Source organism: Chionomys nivalis, chromosome 23, assembly GCF_950005125.1.
Source record: "Chionomys nivalis chromosome 23, mChiNiv1.1, whole genome shotgun sequence".
Classification (NCBI taxonomy): domain Eukaryota; kingdom Metazoa; phylum Chordata; class Mammalia; order Rodentia; family Cricetidae; genus Chionomys; species Chionomys nivalis.
The window spans coordinates 8781031-8798862 of record NC_080108.1 but is presented as its reverse complement, the minus strand read 5'-3'; the positions used below and the strand labels follow the sequence as shown (position 1 = coordinate 8798862).

Genomic DNA, 17832 nt, shown 5'->3' with positions numbered 1-17832 from the left:
ATGCCGGGCGGTGGTGGCGCACGCCTTTAATCCCAGCACTTGGGAGACAGAGGCAGGCGGATCTCTGTGAGTTCGAGACCAGCCTGGTCTACAGAGCTAGTTCCAGGACAGGCTCCAAAACCACAGAGAAACCCTGCCTCGAAAAACCAAAAAAAAAAAAAAGAAAAGAAAAGAAACCTTATGTGTATTTCCACATTCAGAAATAAAACAGATAAACATTAAAACTATAAAAGTTCTCTTGCATAGACTGAGGCAATAGTGAAAACTTATAAATTACTTTTCTTTTTAGTAAGTTTAATTCTTTGTGGATTTCACATCATGCATTTTGTGAAATCCCACATGAAAAAACAGAGAAAAAAGAAAAAAAGGACTCTTGTCATAAAGACTGTAGTGTGGCCCCTTAAGTCACCCATTTTACCTTTTAATCCATCTTGACTTGCAAGTGTTCATTACCTTGAGTCATTGGTCTGCCAATGGTTTCTGCTACCCCACTGAGAGTGGATTCTCACCAAGGCTCCTCTTGGATATCCTGTTTTCCTAAATTATGGCGATCCTGCTGTTTTGACCCTTCAGATGTTCCAGAAGTTCATAGGCTTGCATGATGTTGGGGTGTGCCGACTCATAGCCTTGGCTCTGTGCCTGAATAGATGTTAGGTCGGTCAGTTTGCCAGCTTTCCCTTTTCCCTCCTGTCACTACCAAGGAAAATTCCCCAGTTCAGTCATTCTAGCTCACCCAGTTCAACCTATAGCAAGGATAGGTGCCTGTTCTCCTGCTCCCAGGTTCTCAGATTCACAGCACCACAGCAAATTTCCAGGGCCAGCTCTGTTGTTTTGTCCCAGCAAGGTAGGGTAACCTTTTCCCCAGTTCCTCTTAGGAAGGTAGGGTCAGCTCTACTGCTCTCACACCCTCATATTTTGCTCACCTGCATCCCTGACCACAGGATAAACTCTCGTGTGCTGTCCAGGTGAGGTGAATGTCTGTGGTTAGGGTAGCACCATCTTTCCTTAGTTGGAGCATCAAGCTCTCCCCTGAGTCGGAGGGTAAGTTCTCCTGTTGAATTGTCCAGACAGGGCCACGGACCGGTGTTCTAGGGCTTGCGAAGGGCTGGGCTGGCTCTGCACAGCTTGATTTCCACAAGCCCCTCTGATAAAATGGGCCACAGACATCATCACAAACATCAGATCCAGGAACATTAATGCTAACATGACCGTTGGCAGCAGTTCAGTGCCTCATGGACCTTGTGACAGCACAGACCATTAAAAACAATATAGACCAGGTGGCAGTAGTGGACCAACATGGTCTCCAGACACTGTACATCTGTAGAGGCTTCAACGGTAGCAGGAACTATGAACATACCTCAGACCACTGCCACAGCAGGGCCTCAGGCATGACAAGACCCTATGCAGTGCCACCTGATTAATGTCTCCATGACCCCAGAGGGAAGCATCAGGCACACTGATCAGTATGGTCCATGCAGCAGCATGATCCTTGGATACCTACATGGTCTCAGGCAACTGATGGACCATGCTTTGTGGTAACTAGAGTCATTGCCAACAACTCAGACCCTGGCTGATACAAGTCTATTTGGCAGCAGTTCTGGCATGTTTGACACCATGGCCCTGCATGACAATGAAGGTCACTCAAAACAGCAGGTCCTTGATGGGTACATGGATTTTGGATACCCTCATGTTCACAGATTCTGGCCCAGACCCAGATATCTATGTTGTCTTTAGTGACAAAATGGGCCAAAGTAATCCACACTGAACTTGACTGTAGTGGGACCATGGGACCAGACATGGTTTAGGCATCAGTCTGGAACATGGATGTCAGTATGGCCTCAAGTGGCAGTACAGAGTTCTTAGACCAGCCTGGTCCCTAAGGCAACCTGGCCCATGGACACCAACATAACCTCAGATGGCAGCTGAGACACTTGACATTGGCATATTCTTCAAAAGTCTCAGGAGCTACAGGTGTGAACACCCAATCTAGCTGGGGAAGGGTGATGGACCCAGACATGTCCTTGGTGGCAACCCTGGTCTGGAAAATACCACGACCACGACACCTGTTGACAGCACTAAGAAAAAGTGTGAAAACGTATGAGCCTGTAAGTGGTACTTTACAAGCAAACCTTAAGCAATATTTACATCAAAAATTCTGAGTGAACACATTATATGAATTAAATGAAACCCTTATCAAATTGGTGGGTGAACAGCAACAGACAAGGCTAAGTTAAACCTTCAGTTAAAATTTTCTTTAGTTAGCATTTTAGTACAACTTGTTCATATGCAAATAAGTTATTTGCTTTGTGGCCCCCTACCTCACTTGTACTTGTTCACTTATCTCTCCCTCTCTTTCTTCCGTCTGCAGGATGTACACTCTCACTCAAGCATGTGCTCCAGAGTCCACAAATTGCACACAATAAGTTAAATAATAATGGTTAACGACCTAATAAAATAGTTAAGAGAAACTAATGTGAAGTTCTTGTGAAGATGATTCATCTATAACATGTGGACCAGGATAGCAAACATAGATACAGTCATGAATAATGTGCAAATAATAACAAATGAAGGAATATATCCTTAAATAATTAAACTATATTAATGTCTTCAATATTAACAAAGCCGTGAATGGAAAATCTGCACTGAAAAGCCATTGAATTATTTCACATTACAAAAGACAAATGGAACATGGCTACTTTCCACCAAATCTGACCCCCATATATGTCAACCAATTTTAGAAGAGAGTGTGAGGTGAAGTAAACCCAATAGTATCCATGAAGAAGGAGGTGAACAGGAAAAGAAACTAGACATTATTATTAGATTAATAATCAGTTTTGCTATTTCTGATGTCTGAAATGTAGAGAAGTGTTTGAAGATTGGGGTCTAGACAAAATTTAATTGATAGATGTCCTTAATATACTTACAATATTTAAATTTGAAAACATTCTAATGCTGTAGGAAGACCTGAAGCTTGTGATTACCCGCCTGCTGGGGCGTGGCCTCTTATACTATATATGCAGACTCAGAACCTGCATCCGTCCCTTTTTTCCTTCCTCCTTTCCACCGGCTGATTGTTTGGATTGTGGGATTCAACATGTCAATCAGAGGATTCTGATTTTTGAGTCTATCCCTAAATAACTATCTATTTCTCATTTCTGAGCTAGTGTGGGATTTCTTTCAAGCATTGGTTCATCACTTGGTCCATTCCACACTTGATGCCCACGTGGATTTAATCCACTGAGTGGAAAGACTTGCTTTTGCCTAAGCGTTTTTTGTAGAATCCCCATCACCACGGAGTTTGCTGCATGTGGCAACTTAGAATTTTTTTTCCCAGGCGCCCCCCTCCCCCCACCCAGGATGATTCCTTGCTGCCTGGTGGTTTGTGCAGCTTCTGTGTTTCTGTTCCCTGCCCCTGGATTCTGGGTTTCTTGCTCCATGTATGGAATTGATTTCATTTCTTTTGATTTGTCAGGCAACACATATTTCTCAGTATTTAACCAGTACTAACAATGGTTTTCCGTTTTCCCATCCTTACAAGGTTCTGTATGTGCTGGTTAGTTCCACTTTCTGAAATCTCCCCAGTCTTGTGCTCTACTACAGATTATGACTTTTCTTTTACATTACCAAATATTTAATTTTCATAAAAGATACAAAGCCAACATTGGATTTGTTTTTGTTTGTTGTTCTCATATTCCAGATAAAGGCCTTTCAATGCTAATGTAGTTAATATTTTATGTGCTAAAGATTATGATTTGAGAAATTCTATTAGAGGTTGAAATATCAATTGATTCATCCCCATAATTACTTTCAAGAACCCAGACTCTAGCAATGACAACTAATGAAGTCATTAGAGACACCATTCTCAGTTCCTGTGGTGACATTTCTATGCTGTGAAGAATTTCTGCTCTTCTCTGGTCCCCAAGGGAAAACATTCTGACCTCAACAAAGAGAATTCATCAAGGAATCAATTTAGTTGTTCCAAAGTTCCGGGATGATGAAATCATAATTCTTCTTGCGGGGTTTGGGGAGGGGAGCTATGAACTCTCTTTTTCCTGTAATGTGACCACAGTAGGAAATTACACCTGAGGAATATGAAAGAGTGTGGTGCTACCAAGAGTGCCAATGCTGCATCATGGACAGTAGCACAACAAGGAGAAGACACAGGATCCCTCTGAGTTTCCTGAGGGGTGTATTCACTTCTTAGCTTTGCTGAAAATGAGAATTCAGAGTGTGATTAACTGATAATACTAAAATTGTGTAAAATGACAATGCAGAACACTCCAGGTAAGTGCCCTGTGGAAGAATTGTATGTGTCATTCCTCGAGTGTCCTGATCCTCACCCACCTACCGTCACATGAAAGCTGTTGATCCCTCCCAGAGCAGAGACGAACTATGGATGTAACAAACAGAACAGCAGTGACAGAGTTTATTTTTCTAGGATTTCCAGGCTCTTTTGCACTGCAACTTCATTATTTGTGATGTTTCCCACTGTGTATTTGCTGTCTCTAATGGGAAACACTCTCATAATTTTCCTTATTCTGATGGATTCCACACTGCAGACACGCATGTACATTTTCCTAGGAAACTTGTCCTTCCTGGAGATCTGGTACACGACAGCCACAGTACCTAAGTTGCTGGCTACTTGTGTCACAAAGTTTGTCACCATTCCAGTTGCGGGCTGTATTGCTCAGTACTACTTCTTCTCCTCCCTGGGTGCCACTGAATGCATCTTGTTGGCCGTGATGGCCTATGACAGGCATGTGGCTGTATGCCGTCCTCTCCACTACTCACTTCTCATGAGTGGGCAGATTTGCCTGAGGTTTTCAGCTGGATGTTGGATTGGGGGCTTTATTGCCCCTTTGCTACCCACCATACTCATCTCTCAGCTCAACTTTTGTGGCCCACAAAAAATCAACCACTTCTTTTGTGACTCGGACCCTATCTTTAAACTCTCCTGCTCAGACACCTTCTTGGTGGAGGCCTTGGGTTACACCTGCAGCTCTGTGGTGATTCTCAGCTCTTTCCTTCTCACAATGAGCTCTTATGGCAACATCGTGGTCACAATAATCAAGCTATCTTCTCTGGAGGCTAGGAAGAAAACATTCTCAACCTGTGCTTTCTACCTCACAGTGGTTACCATCTATTATGGCACCATAATCTTTGCTTATGTCCGCCCTCCAGCCAAATCCAATTTTACAATTGGAAAAGTGTTCTCAGTGTTCTACTGTGTGATTGCTCCGTTAGTCAGCCCTCTCATATATACCCTGAGGAACAAAGATGGGATGAAAGCTTTCCAGAAATTCCTAGTACAAAAGAGATTTCTATTAAACAGAAACATCCAAGAGCCTTGAGAAGGCAATGATTAAGTTTTCTTTAGAGAGAATTCTCAGATCTCATTTGCTCTGCTCGTGGTAAGCATTTGAAATTAAGAAATGGAATTCAAAAAAAAGAAATGGAATTCTTATAAACCCACCTCTGTATATTATATGTTTTTCTTTAAATTATATTAAAAGTTATTTATAACTATCCTATTCATTTTGTTTAATACAATACCATAGTGTAAATATTGAAAGCTTTTGCCAATAGACTGTTCACAATGGGTTTATTTCAAATAAATATTTTTTAATATTACACCTTGGTAGGAAACCTAGGCTATTAAAATCTTTATTAAATTAAGCAGTGTTTCTCCAAGAGTCTGCTGAAAACTCAATAAAAATACCTCAAAAATCATTTAATAATCATTTACTAAACACATATGGTGAGCCAAATACTATGTTTAGCTTTTATAATTAATTGTTAGAATAGACATAGCTAGATAGCCTCACTAGAAAAAAGATTAGATAAATACAAAATTTTGAAAAACATGAAATTTTAAATAAATGAATATAACTTAAAAAATTAACACTTGCTCTGTGATTAAAATGTTTATTCAGATTAGAATGAAATGACATAAGAATGGGATATTTAACCATTTTAAGTAATCATTAGACCTTTATAGATGTTCAAGCAGATGAGAGTGCAATAAAAATTAATTTAAGTACTATGTGCCCATAATCTTAAATTCTGAGGATACTGAGTCAGAAAAATCATGATTTCATGCAACATAGCACACTCCCTCCTCTTGAAAAAAGAAAAATAACCAATATTATTTTTGAAATAATAAGAAGGAACTGTAGGATTTTCATTGTTTTATATGATTTTTCTTTGCCAATTAAGAAACTTAATGGTCTTTATTTATTTCAGGCAGTTTAGGAATAAAAGAGATAACAAAGTGATGAAAGAAGCTAATCACAAACATCTTTATGGTGAGAGTTCACATGACAGCCCCTTTAGTGTTGTACCTTCTAAGAGTAGCATTGTGACTGAGCACCATCAGAATGCTGGAAGCGAATGCACATTACCACCCTAGATCCAGAATGAGAATCTGCAGTGCAAAAAATCACCAGCTGATATTACCCAGAGTGAATCTTGAAAATCACAATTTGAGGTGATTAAGAGATGAAAATAAAGTCACAGCTCTTTGCACATGTTCACTCTTGAGATGTTTCTTGAACTCAAGCACAAAATCTTTCTGGAATACATAGAAATTAGAATTATACCTATACTCCTTAATGTGTTTCACAAAATAGAAACAGAAGAGTCATTGCCAAACTCCTTTTATGAAGCTACAGTCACCCTGATACCAAAACCACACAAAGACTTAACCAAAAAGAGAATTACAGACCAATCTCACTCATGAACATCGATGCAAAAATTCTCAATAAAATACTGGCAAACCGAATCCAAGAACACATCCAAAAAATTATACATTATGATCAAGTAGGCTTCATCCCAGAGAGGCAGGGCTGGTTCAACATATGAAAATCTATCAATGTAATCCATCATATAAATAAACTGAAAGAAAAAAACCATATGATCATTTCTTTAGATGCTGAAAAAGCATTTGACAAAATTCAACACCCCTTTATTATAAAGGTCTTGGAGAGACTAGGGACACAAGGTTCAAGCCTAAATATAATAAAAGCAATATACAGCAAGCCGACAGCTAAAATTAAGTTAAATGGAGAGAAACTCAAAGTCATCCTACTAAAATCAGGAACAAGACAAGGCTGTCCACTCTCTCCATACCTCTTCAATATAGTGCTTGAAGTTCTAGCAATAGCAATAAGACAGCATAAGGAGATCAAGGGGATTCGAATTGGAAAGGAAGAAGTCAAACTTTCGTTATTTGCAGATGATATGATAGTGTACATAAGCGACCCCAAAAACTCTACCAAAGAACTCCACAACTGATAAACACCCTTAGTAACGTGGCAGGATACAAGGTCAACTCCAAAAAATCAGTTACCCTCCTATACAGAAAGGATAAAGAAGCAGAGAGGGAAATCAGAGAAGCACCATCTTTCACAATAGCCACAAATAGCATAAAATATCTTGGGGTAACTCTAACCAAGGAAGTGAAAGATCTATTTGACCAGAACTTTAAATCTTTGAAGAAAGAAATTGAAGACGATACCAGAAAATGGAAGGATCTCCCTTGCTCTTGGATTAGAAGGATCAATATAGTAAAAATGGCAATTCTACCAAAAGCAATCTATAGATTCAATACAATCCCCATAAAAATCCCAACAAAATTCTTCACAGAACTTAAGAGAACAATAATCAACTTTCTATGGAAAAACAAAACACCCAGGATGGCCAAAACAATTCTATACAATAAAGGTACTTCCTGAGGCATTACCATCCCTGAGTTCAAACTCTATTACAGAGCTAAAGTAATAAAAACAGTTTGGTATTGGCACAAAATATTCACTTTATATAGGGAAGAAATGTAAGTCAGTTACAATTTGTAGGTGAAGATGATAGAGAGAAGTCACCCTAATTCCTAAATATAGTAGTCCAACTAAAGAGATGGAACATAATCTGTCTTTGGATGACAGCAAGAAAGATCCGATGGCAAAACCTTGCCTATTAAAGGATCCAACTTGTAAAAATGCAAATTCACTTCATAGGAAATAATTGAGAGAAAGAATGCTATAGGATTTCTATATTCACAGAAGGCCTTCTAGGATAGTGTCTCTTAGATGTTAGCATCAAAAGTATATAGAGGATGTGTAAGCGTATGTAAGTAAGCTAACTTGACGAAGTTCTACTTGTGGTACTGTGTTGAGGAAACTCCTGCAACCAATAGCCTTTTAGATAGCAGCCCATTTGGGGCATGATCTCAGGTACTATAAGTGCTGATGAAAAGTATATGTGGCCCCTTTTTCTTCTGGATTCAGTTCCCAGTTTCCAATGCACACCGAGGATTGCAGGTACCTACCTGTACTGTGAGTTTATACCCAAATAAATAAATCTTTCTTATACTCCATTTCAAGCTATTGTGTAATTCTATATTTTGGCACCTATATTTTGGCACCCAACATGGCCTGAGTCTATGCCACTGCTCCCTTCCTCTGCCATATGAAGCTGAGCTACCATTCTGACAGAGCTGTGTGCTCTTTGCCTTGCCAGACCTGCCCTGTGGCTTAGCAGTTTACTGCTGTACCATACCTACGTGGAATACCACACAATCATATACTTCAGGCAGTTATATAAGGCTCAAATTGAACTATAAAGTTTATGTTAAATAAACAAAAAGAAATGATAAATAATCCCAGAAATAGATTGCAGAATGCTTTATTAACCTCGACTTTTCCTAATGCTAATGAGAAAGGAGCAACAGCTGTAACGAGACATAAGATAACAGAAAAAAAATTCTGAATTAAATCAGCTGGTGTAATTCAAGGATACCTTGACCTCAGAATGGAAACCAGCAGTTGTGCTACTTGGAGGAATGGGATTTGCTCTTGCTTCCACAAGAGAAGAAAAGCTGTGGATATCATAAAAATTAATCAACATTCAATTTGAAAAAAAAGCCTCTTGATAAGGAGAAATAGCAGCTAATCCACAAAGATGAGAATCCTACAGGTTGGAAGGAAACCTCAGAAAAGTTGGGTCAGGGTTGTGTTCCTGGCTTTCCAGGAAAATATCCTTCTTAAAAAAGTCAAGAGACCCTAAACATCTAATGTCTAAAGAAGAAAAGATATCTATCCAGAAAAAAATGTTCAAGCTAAGAGAAACCTGACTTATGATACCAGTATCCTCTGCGGGGTAAAATTCTCACTACCTAAGCATACATATAATGGTGGTCATGACTCACTAAAAAATTAAAGCTGTCTTTGCAGTTGGACAGTGGCTCTTCTTCTCCATATTGAAATGTTTTTAAAAGAAAAATTCATAGTTTCTGTTCCATATCAGAAGCCACATGGAATGGGACCAAAGAAAGATAAAATCTATTAACTAAGGTTATCAAAATTCTGTTTTCAAGATTTTCCTTCTTTCCCTACTTACTTTTGTCTCTATGGTACTTTTGTTTAAATACATGTCTCTAGAAATCCAAACTTTCTATTTTTATGTGAATAATGTTTAAGTATCCACAATGAATAAAACATTTTGTATAGTAATCTTTGAAGTGTCCAGTAAGAAGATAGGTTCCCACAACAATAATTCTACCTGCTTTATATGAGGCCATTATGCTGGAAGCACCATTCTAAGCTCAAGTTTGGACTACAAACTGCTCAAGAAGATTTCAACATGACAAGCGCAGATGGTGCACATTCTTACAATAGTCTGACTAGAACTGCAAATAAGAACTTCATAAAAACCATACCGACTACTCAGAGACTATCTGCAATTGTAACAGACAGTAATCTTGAAACTTAATCATCATTTTAGTTTTTGCAGAATCTCACAGAATTAATATCACCTCCATGACAGGTAGAATTCAAGAAAGTGATATCCCCTCTTAAACCAAGTTTGTCCTAAGGGTTAAGAACAACTGTCATCTGTTAAGGGTTGGTTATATGTGCTATAGGGTTGGGTGTGAAATGAAGTAGGCTCAAGATTTTCTTTCGTATATTGAAGCAATTTTAGGATATATTTATCATATTGCATGACACATTTCTCCCTCTGATCAAGAAACTTTATATATTGTTTACATTTTGAGGTCATTGACCTCATTTGCTGAACATTTGTTTAAAGATTGTTTAATAATTTTAATGTGAAGACTTACTCTTAAAGCTATATAGGTATAAAGAAATATAGGTATAAAGAAATATTATTATTTAATAAAGAAGCTGCTTTGTGCCTATTACAACATAGAGTAGGGCAAGGTGGGAGTTCCAAGCTGATAGAGAAGGAGAAAGTAGGCAGAGTCAATGAGAAGCCATGTAGTCACCACAAGAGATAGACACCGAATGCTTGAGGGAACCTTACCAGTACACCACAACCACACCACATGGCAATACACAGATTAATAAAAATGGGCTAATATAAGATATAAAAGCTAGCCAAAAAGAAGTGTGGGCTAATTGGCCAACCAGTGCTGTAATACTTCAGGTCTAGGTGACTGGGAAGCAAACAAATAACCTCTGCCAACTAAATAGTGCCCAAATGACTAGGGCTAACCCATGTGGCAAGCCACACACTTTGGGTACGAGTGCTTATATGCCTGGTAGGGGTTAGAAGGAAAGTAGCTGAAAACACGTATGCCACTAAGAACCTTGTCTTGGTCAAGCAGCTGGATTGGGTCTGGTAGGCATGCACAGGCAGTGTGCTGCATGGCAGGTTTAGATTTTCCACAGATAAAAAGGATACATATACAATACAGTGATACCCAGAGATGAGATAGTGAGGACAGTTCCCTCCCAGTTGTCCCAGAACTGACAGTTAATGACCTCCACCATTTTAAAAGTCCAAGAGAGGAGAAACTAGCATCCTGGGATGTGATGACCACCCTAATTACCATTTTAAAAATGCATTCTACCTTTTCGTCAAGATGGCGCCGAAAGCGAAGAAGGAAGCTCCTGCCCCTCCCAAAGCCGAAGCTAAAGCGAAGGCCTTGAAAGCCAAGAAGGCAGTGCTGAAAGGCGTCCACAGCCACAAAAAGAAGAAGATCCGCACATCGCCCACCTTTCGGCGGCCCAAAACCCTGCGGCTACGAAGGCAGCCTAAATACCCCCGGAAGAGCGCGCCCAGGAGGAACAAGCTTGACCACTATGCCATCATCAAATTCCCCCTGACCACCGAGTCAGCCATGAAGAAGATAGAAGACAACAACACGCTTGTGTTCATTGTGGATGTCAAGGCTAACAAGCACCAGATCAAACAGGCTGTGAAGAAACTCTATGACATCGATGTGGCCAAAGTCAACACCCTCATAAGGCCCGACGGAGAGAAGAAGGCATATGTTCGGTTGGCTCCTGATTATGATGCTCTGGATGTTGCCCACAAAATTGGAATCATCTAAACTGAGCCCAGCCGGCTAATTCTAAATATACACTTTTTCACCATAAAAAAAAAAAATGCATTCTGTCAAAAAAGGATTTTAGATACACAATAGGGCAGATTCATAGATAAAAGACCTCTAAATGAGACACAGTCTTAACACCTGTCTTCTGGGGTTCATAATTTAGGTACAATGTGACCAGCCACCCCAAACTCCTGGCATCATGTGATCGCTGACACGATGTACTTGTATACTCAAAAAACATGAACCCAGAAAAGCATTGGTTTCCTTAAGTTGTGTTTTGCTTTTCAGGTATCTTTTTACAGGAAAAGAACTAAATAACTTGAGAATATGACAGGAGTCCCTAGGCAAGCTTTCTGCTTATATTCTAATATTCTACTAACTACTATAGTAATATTGTCTATAAATTTATAGTCAGTAAAGTATTTACTTTAATATAATTCTCATTTACTGTGAGCCGTGTTATTCATGATCTATTCTGGTGTATTTTTCAGGGGACTGATCAGTTCCTCCTAGACAAAGCTCCAATTATTATAACACTAATTGTCTTAAAAGAAAGTAAATAATAAGGAAGTCTATTTGGAAGAATTTCCTTTGGGTAATCTTAAGATTGTAGCCAATTGCTTTAAAAGATCTGCTAGAGACCTTTGTATTACATGCCGTTTCAATGGAAAGCTAGCCAAAATTTATTAAGAGGGTAAATGGTTTTTAATCTTTGTATTTGTTTTATTGCATTTTAAGAAGTCATTACAGCTTAGCACAGACTTTTGACTCTTAATCAGAAGCCTAAATTTTAAGAGCATGTTATGATTACAGAGTTTGTAAACTTTAGGTGATCCATTAAATGATAATGTTAAAGTGTATGAAAAAAGTTTCCTCCTCAATTGGACCTGCAGGAAAATCTTCCTACATCTCTCTAAGGACCAATCCTTTTCCTTGAACTTTAGGGAATCTGAATTGTTTTAAAGTACAGACTGCAATTTCCAGTTGATAAAAATACTAAAATATTCTGCTAATATATATGTAATGTTGTATCCCTTTGCAAGGAAGAATAAGTCAGTTCCCTAAGCCTAGTAAACAGCAATATGCCAACCAATACAACTTGAATATACATAGGAGAACCCAATATTTTGTACATTACTAAAAAGTGATTCCAGAGAAGTATTGAGGAAATATTTTGATGTAGTGGTCTCTCAAGTTTCTTTTACAAACAAAAGACCAGAAAATCCTGACGTGTCTCTAGTACAATGTGTAACTTAACAACACAATTTTTTAATTCATCTATTTTATTTCTTTAATATGCAGCTATTATTTTATTTCATATTTATTTTTTTCTCCATTTATGTTTATTGACATTGTGCCTTCATGATTCAGAGATGAGAAATAGATGTTCAGTCTTGTAAACAGAGTTATGGAGCTACAAATAATTTTATGCCATCCATGTAGATTGTGAGAACCAGACTTCCATTATTTCCAAGAGGAGTAATGGTTTTTATTTGTTGATCAACGTCTTTGGCCAATTACCTTGCTTTTTTCTTTTTTTCTTTTTGAGAATCTAATTACAACATTTCTCCTTTCCCTTCACTTACCCCAAACTCTCCCACATAACTCTCCCCTCTTTTAAATCCATTGTCACATTGTTGCAGTTGTTATTTTGTTGATAGGTACTGCATGCACATATGCTTGTGTGTATATTTGCACACACATCTATCTATATATATACATGTATATATTTAAAACATATATGTATATATTTTCTTTACTGGGAAAGGCAACTATTCCTATTCCTCAGGAGGCCCCAACCCTCATTTCTTTCCTCAACAAACTCAGTATAATAGTTTGTGACCATATAAATTTAGGATGATATAATATTGAACAACAAATATATGTTTATATGAATATTATGATAGAAATATCTATTTGTATATGTTAGAAGCTGTTTGATATAACCATACCTGGAACATTACAAATACAACACATGACTATTTTATACATAAATGGAATGTGATGGATAATATTGTTCTCCCAGACAAAAGGATTTGTATTATTTGTTGTGAAAATATTTTGCCATGGGAAGCCTCATTTTGGGGAGTTAAAGCAAATTAAGAGAGGTTAATCACTGCAAGAAAACAAAATCAATTGAAAAGGTCGGGAATGGAGTTTGATAAATATAGCATATATGTTAACTATATAATTTAAAGTAGTGAGAAGAACTCCAAGACTATCATTAGGAAAAGACAATAAGAGCTATGGATGCTCAAGCTTCTTTTCACACTGTGACCTGGTTAATTGTTGTCTCAATTCTGAATATATAGAATCTTATCAGTAAGAAAAAAAATGGCTTAGGTTCATTTAGGATCAATCATCATTTGATTCAGAGAGAATGCTTCTACTTCAAAGGTGAATGTTCATTTTCAATGCAAGATATTTTTCTATCAGATATATGATCTGGAAAGGCCCTAGGAAATGATCATTTCTGTACAGTGTCACCATTGAAGTATTTGCTTGAAAAACCTCTGTACAAGAAAGTTTGAAGCCAATGAGTAAAGGTATCAGGTGTCATTCAAAGGATCCAGAACGCATGATAAATTGTGGAAGACAGCAAACTTTTGAAAATATTATAGGTACTCTTGTCTTTAGCTTTGGAGACTAATTTTTATTAACTTTAGGTGAAATCCCTTTGCATGATAAGTGTGGCTATGAGAGGTTAAGCAAAGGAAATAAAACAATGAAAGATGAGACACGAAGGTTTTATTCTGCTGTTTGTTATCTACTTGACAAGTACAGTATCAAGTGACGAGTCCATTCTATTAAGGAAAGCACCACATATTTCTGTTGTTGTTGTTGTTTTCAAATTTGTTGCACAACATGGTACAATAATTTGCCATACATGATAAATTAGTTCAACATAGTATCAAATGAAAGTATTACCTTATGATAATATAAGGTGGGTGCAAAAACAATGAAGAGCTACCTGTGTACTATCCTGGCTCCTTTTCCACTGAGCATTCCTGTACATTAGTGTAACTGTTTGGGTCTCTGTCAATGTGTGTGCATTTCTCCTACCAGGCAGGTCATTTGAAGAATCTAGAATGCCCAACTTCAGTAGAGTAACAGGATTCGTTCTTACGGGGTTTTCAGACATCCAAGAGTTACAAACTGTCTGCGGAATGTTCTTCCTGGTAATGTACCTAGAAATCCTGATGAGTAACTTTCTCATTATCACTCTTATCACCCTGGATCTGAAACTTCAAACACCCATGTACTTCTTCCTGAAGAACTTGTCCCTGTTTGATGTCTTCCTTGTGTCCGTCCCAATCCCCAATTTTTTTGTCAATAGCCTAATTCACAACAATTCCATTTCGGTTCTGGGTTGTGCCTTTCAGATACTTTTCATGACTTCTTTTTCAGCAGGTGAGATATTTATTCTTACTGCCATGTCCTATGACCGCTATGTTGCCATCTGCTGTCCCCTGCATTATGAGGTCATTATGAATAGTGGAACTTGTGTGCTGATGGTAGTTGTTTCCTGGGTCACTGGGGTACTCTTTGGAACTGTATACACAGCAGGCACATTTTCCATGTCTTTCTGTGGCTCCAATGTGATCCCACAGTTTTTCTGTGATATACCCTCATTGCTAAGAATTTCTTGCTCTGAAACACTTGGTGTAATTTACACAAGTATTGGAATAGGCATGTGTCTGTGTATGTCTTGTTTTATCTGTGTGGTTATCTCTTACTTTTATATTTTCTCCATGGTGCTTAAGATTCCTACTACTAAAGGTCAATCAAAAACATTTGCAACATGCATCCCCCATCTCACTGTTTTCACTGTTTTCATTGTTACTGCTTGTTTTGTCTATCTGAAGCCACCCTCAAATGTACCATCAATCACAGACAGGTTTCTTTCTGTACTCTATACTGTGTTACCTCCAGCCTTTAATCCTTTAGTCTACAGCCTGAGGAACAGTGATGTCAAGTGTGCTATGAAGAGATTGCTACAAAATCACTTCCCAAGTGGTTCATTTCATTTAACATCTCAATCTCTCAGTAATATAGCACCTCACAAATTACAAACAAAATTTGTAATTCTTGACATTGGAAAGACAAAGGGTTGATACTCATTTTTCCCAGAGTAAATAAACACTCAGAATAAGGATAATATGATCTAAGATCAGAAAATTAGATTGTATGATACTAACATATGAGATCATGGTTCTGTTTTCTGCTCCTGTATGCAAAAGCTGCTCTCATTTGGAAACAACAACTATATAAAAGTATTGGTCATTATTTTCATTGTTAGGTTAAATAACTTATCATTTGATAACTCCTTATATGATTCATTTACAAACAAAATAAGAACTACAATAAGAAAATAACTTAAATGGTGGAGGCATGTGAACAGTCAGGGTAAATTCACACATGCTTTCTGTAATTAACTTTCTAGTAACTGGCAAGAATAAGCAAGAAGTTAACCCAATTGGCCTAGTGTCTAATTGGCCTAATCCTTAAAGAAGGACCAAATGCTTAGCAAAGACAAACATGGGGGAAGTTCATGTGAAACAAATTCTAAAAGAAAAGTAGTAGCCACTCAGGTTGAAGATATTACTAGAAAGACACTGAGGAGGTTGAAATTTCTGTGGATGATTTTCTGTAGTTTATTCTGCATAAAAACATTGTAGGTGAAAGAAGGGAGGCTCCTGAGTCAAAGGAGCACTTCTAAATAATTTTATGTACTAGTGAGTTTAAAAAACAAATTCCATTTCCCATATAATCGAAGGATTAATTATTTGCTGAGGAGAGGAGACTTTCTGGTTATCTTATCCTAGAGGCCTGGAAGGGGACTTGTTTTCAGTGAACCTATTTGAACTTCATTTATCGAGCAGTAGGCATCCAACTACTGTGAGTTGTCACCAATTTTGGGAGTTGAAGATTTGTGTGCTGCAGCTGCCTCTGAATAATCCATGTTTTTGTAAGTAAGTAATCTCAATAAATACATTGGTTGAACTTTGGTCAAGTAACTTGGATCTTTCTTTCTTTGACAAGTGTGAGTAGGTGTATCTCTACAAATGTAAACTTTAAAATCATCTATGCATGTTTCTCAGCTTGCCTATAGTGCAGAAACACATGACTTCTAACTACTTGCAGGTGAGTGCTCTCATCAGTGTCTTGAAAGAAATTATGGAACCTACCACAATTGCAAATAACAAGAATCTCTTGTCTATTAAATATTTCTCAAGTTGAATTTACCAGTGTCTTCCAACACGAAGTCTTCTCTTTGTCATGTCTTAAATATCTCTGTAGATTCTAAAGTTTATCAGAATCATTATCTTTCCTTTATAGTTATTTAGTTTTCATTACTAGAAAAACTAAAATATTTTTCATGAGACTTTCATGATGTACAACCTCTTCATAGTGATTTATAATCACTTTGACAAAAGTTACTACAAGCAAAATAAGAAGTGAAGCAATATCCACATCCTATATATCCTACTCTATTGTACACACACACAAACACACACACACACATACATGTAAGAGGAGGGTTAAATTAATATGTAATAATTAGCCAATAAGAAGCTAGAACTAATGGGCCAAGCAGTGATTTAATTAATTCAATTTCTGTGTGATTATTTCAGGGTTAAGCTAGTCAGGCAGCCAGGAAGATCAAATGGGTCCCCTTCTCTTACAATTGGCACCCAACATGGGCAGCAGCCCTCTCCTTGCAACACATACATTAAGGCAAATTACTTAACCCTCTCATTCAAACAGTAAATAAATATACTCACCCTGATACTATACGCTCTGTAATCTTTAAAACCACTGCTCATATGAAATCTCCTGAGTAATGTGCAGTTCACGAAAAGCTCCATTCACTGAGAAGTATATAAAGTTCTAATAGGAAAACTTCATAATAATAAGCACAATACAGAGAAATCTAAAATGGCGGAAAGATACTTAAGGAAATACTCAACATCCTTAGCCAAAAGAGAAATGCAAATCAAAACAACTCTGAGATTCCATCATACACCTGTGAGAATGGCCAGTATCAAAACCGCTGATGACAACTTATGCTAAATATACTTTTTTTTAACAGGGGGCTTAAAACAATCATAAAAAATTACAAGAGTTTCATCTCATTGGTCAAAAGCACATTTCTTTGGGTGAGCAACAAGGGCAGAGCCCTTTCTCAAGACAATGCAGAGTTTCAAATTCTCTGGAGTAAGAGTGTGACCAGAGGGTGGGGTTAAATTGCCCATTGAGAGATGCCATGAGAAATGGTTCTTTTATCCACTGGACAAGGATAATTAAGAATTGGCATGATTTTTCAGGCTTCTTTGTGTCAATAACTTTGGTCAGACACCTGAGACTCTTAACTTTTGTATCAGTGTAAAGTTTTAAACTTATGCATTTACAAAATCCTATAGGCTAGTTTGACATTATTCTGAGGTAAAAACAAGAAAATTGTGTGCTGTTTGTCT

General features: G+C 37.7%; 3 protein-coding genes across 3 annotated transcripts; all 3 read left to right on the top strand.

The window, feature by feature from the left end:
- Positions 1–4392: 4392 nt before the first annotated feature.
- Positions 4393–5351, top strand: LOC130865540 (olfactory receptor 6F1-like). The gene is given in 2 exon segments (XM_057756648.1): positions 4393–4465; positions 4468–5351. Coding segments are annotated over 2 exon segments (957 nt in total).
- Positions 5352–10879: 5528 nt separating this feature from the next.
- LOC130865463 (60S ribosomal protein L23a-like) lies at positions 10880–11350 on the top strand. The gene has a single exon (XM_057756525.1). It carries the CDS (start codon positions 10880–10882, stop codon positions 11348–11350), a length of 471 nt encoding a protein of 156 aa, XP_057612508.1.
- Positions 11351–14442: 3092 nt separating this feature from the next.
- On the top strand, positions 14443–15446 carry LOC130865538 (olfactory receptor 14A2-like). Its single transcript, XM_057756644.1, is given in 2 exon segments — positions 14443–15391; positions 15394–15446. Coding segments are annotated over 2 exon segments (1002 nt in total).
- Positions 15447–17832: the final 2386 nt, after the last annotated feature.

Bases quoted from the DNA above. Each gene is read 5' to 3' on its own strand.
- LOC130865463 (XM_057756525.1), top strand. From the start codon at position 10,880: ATGGCGCCGAAAGCGAAGAAGGAAGCTCCTGCCCCTCCCAAAGCCGAA.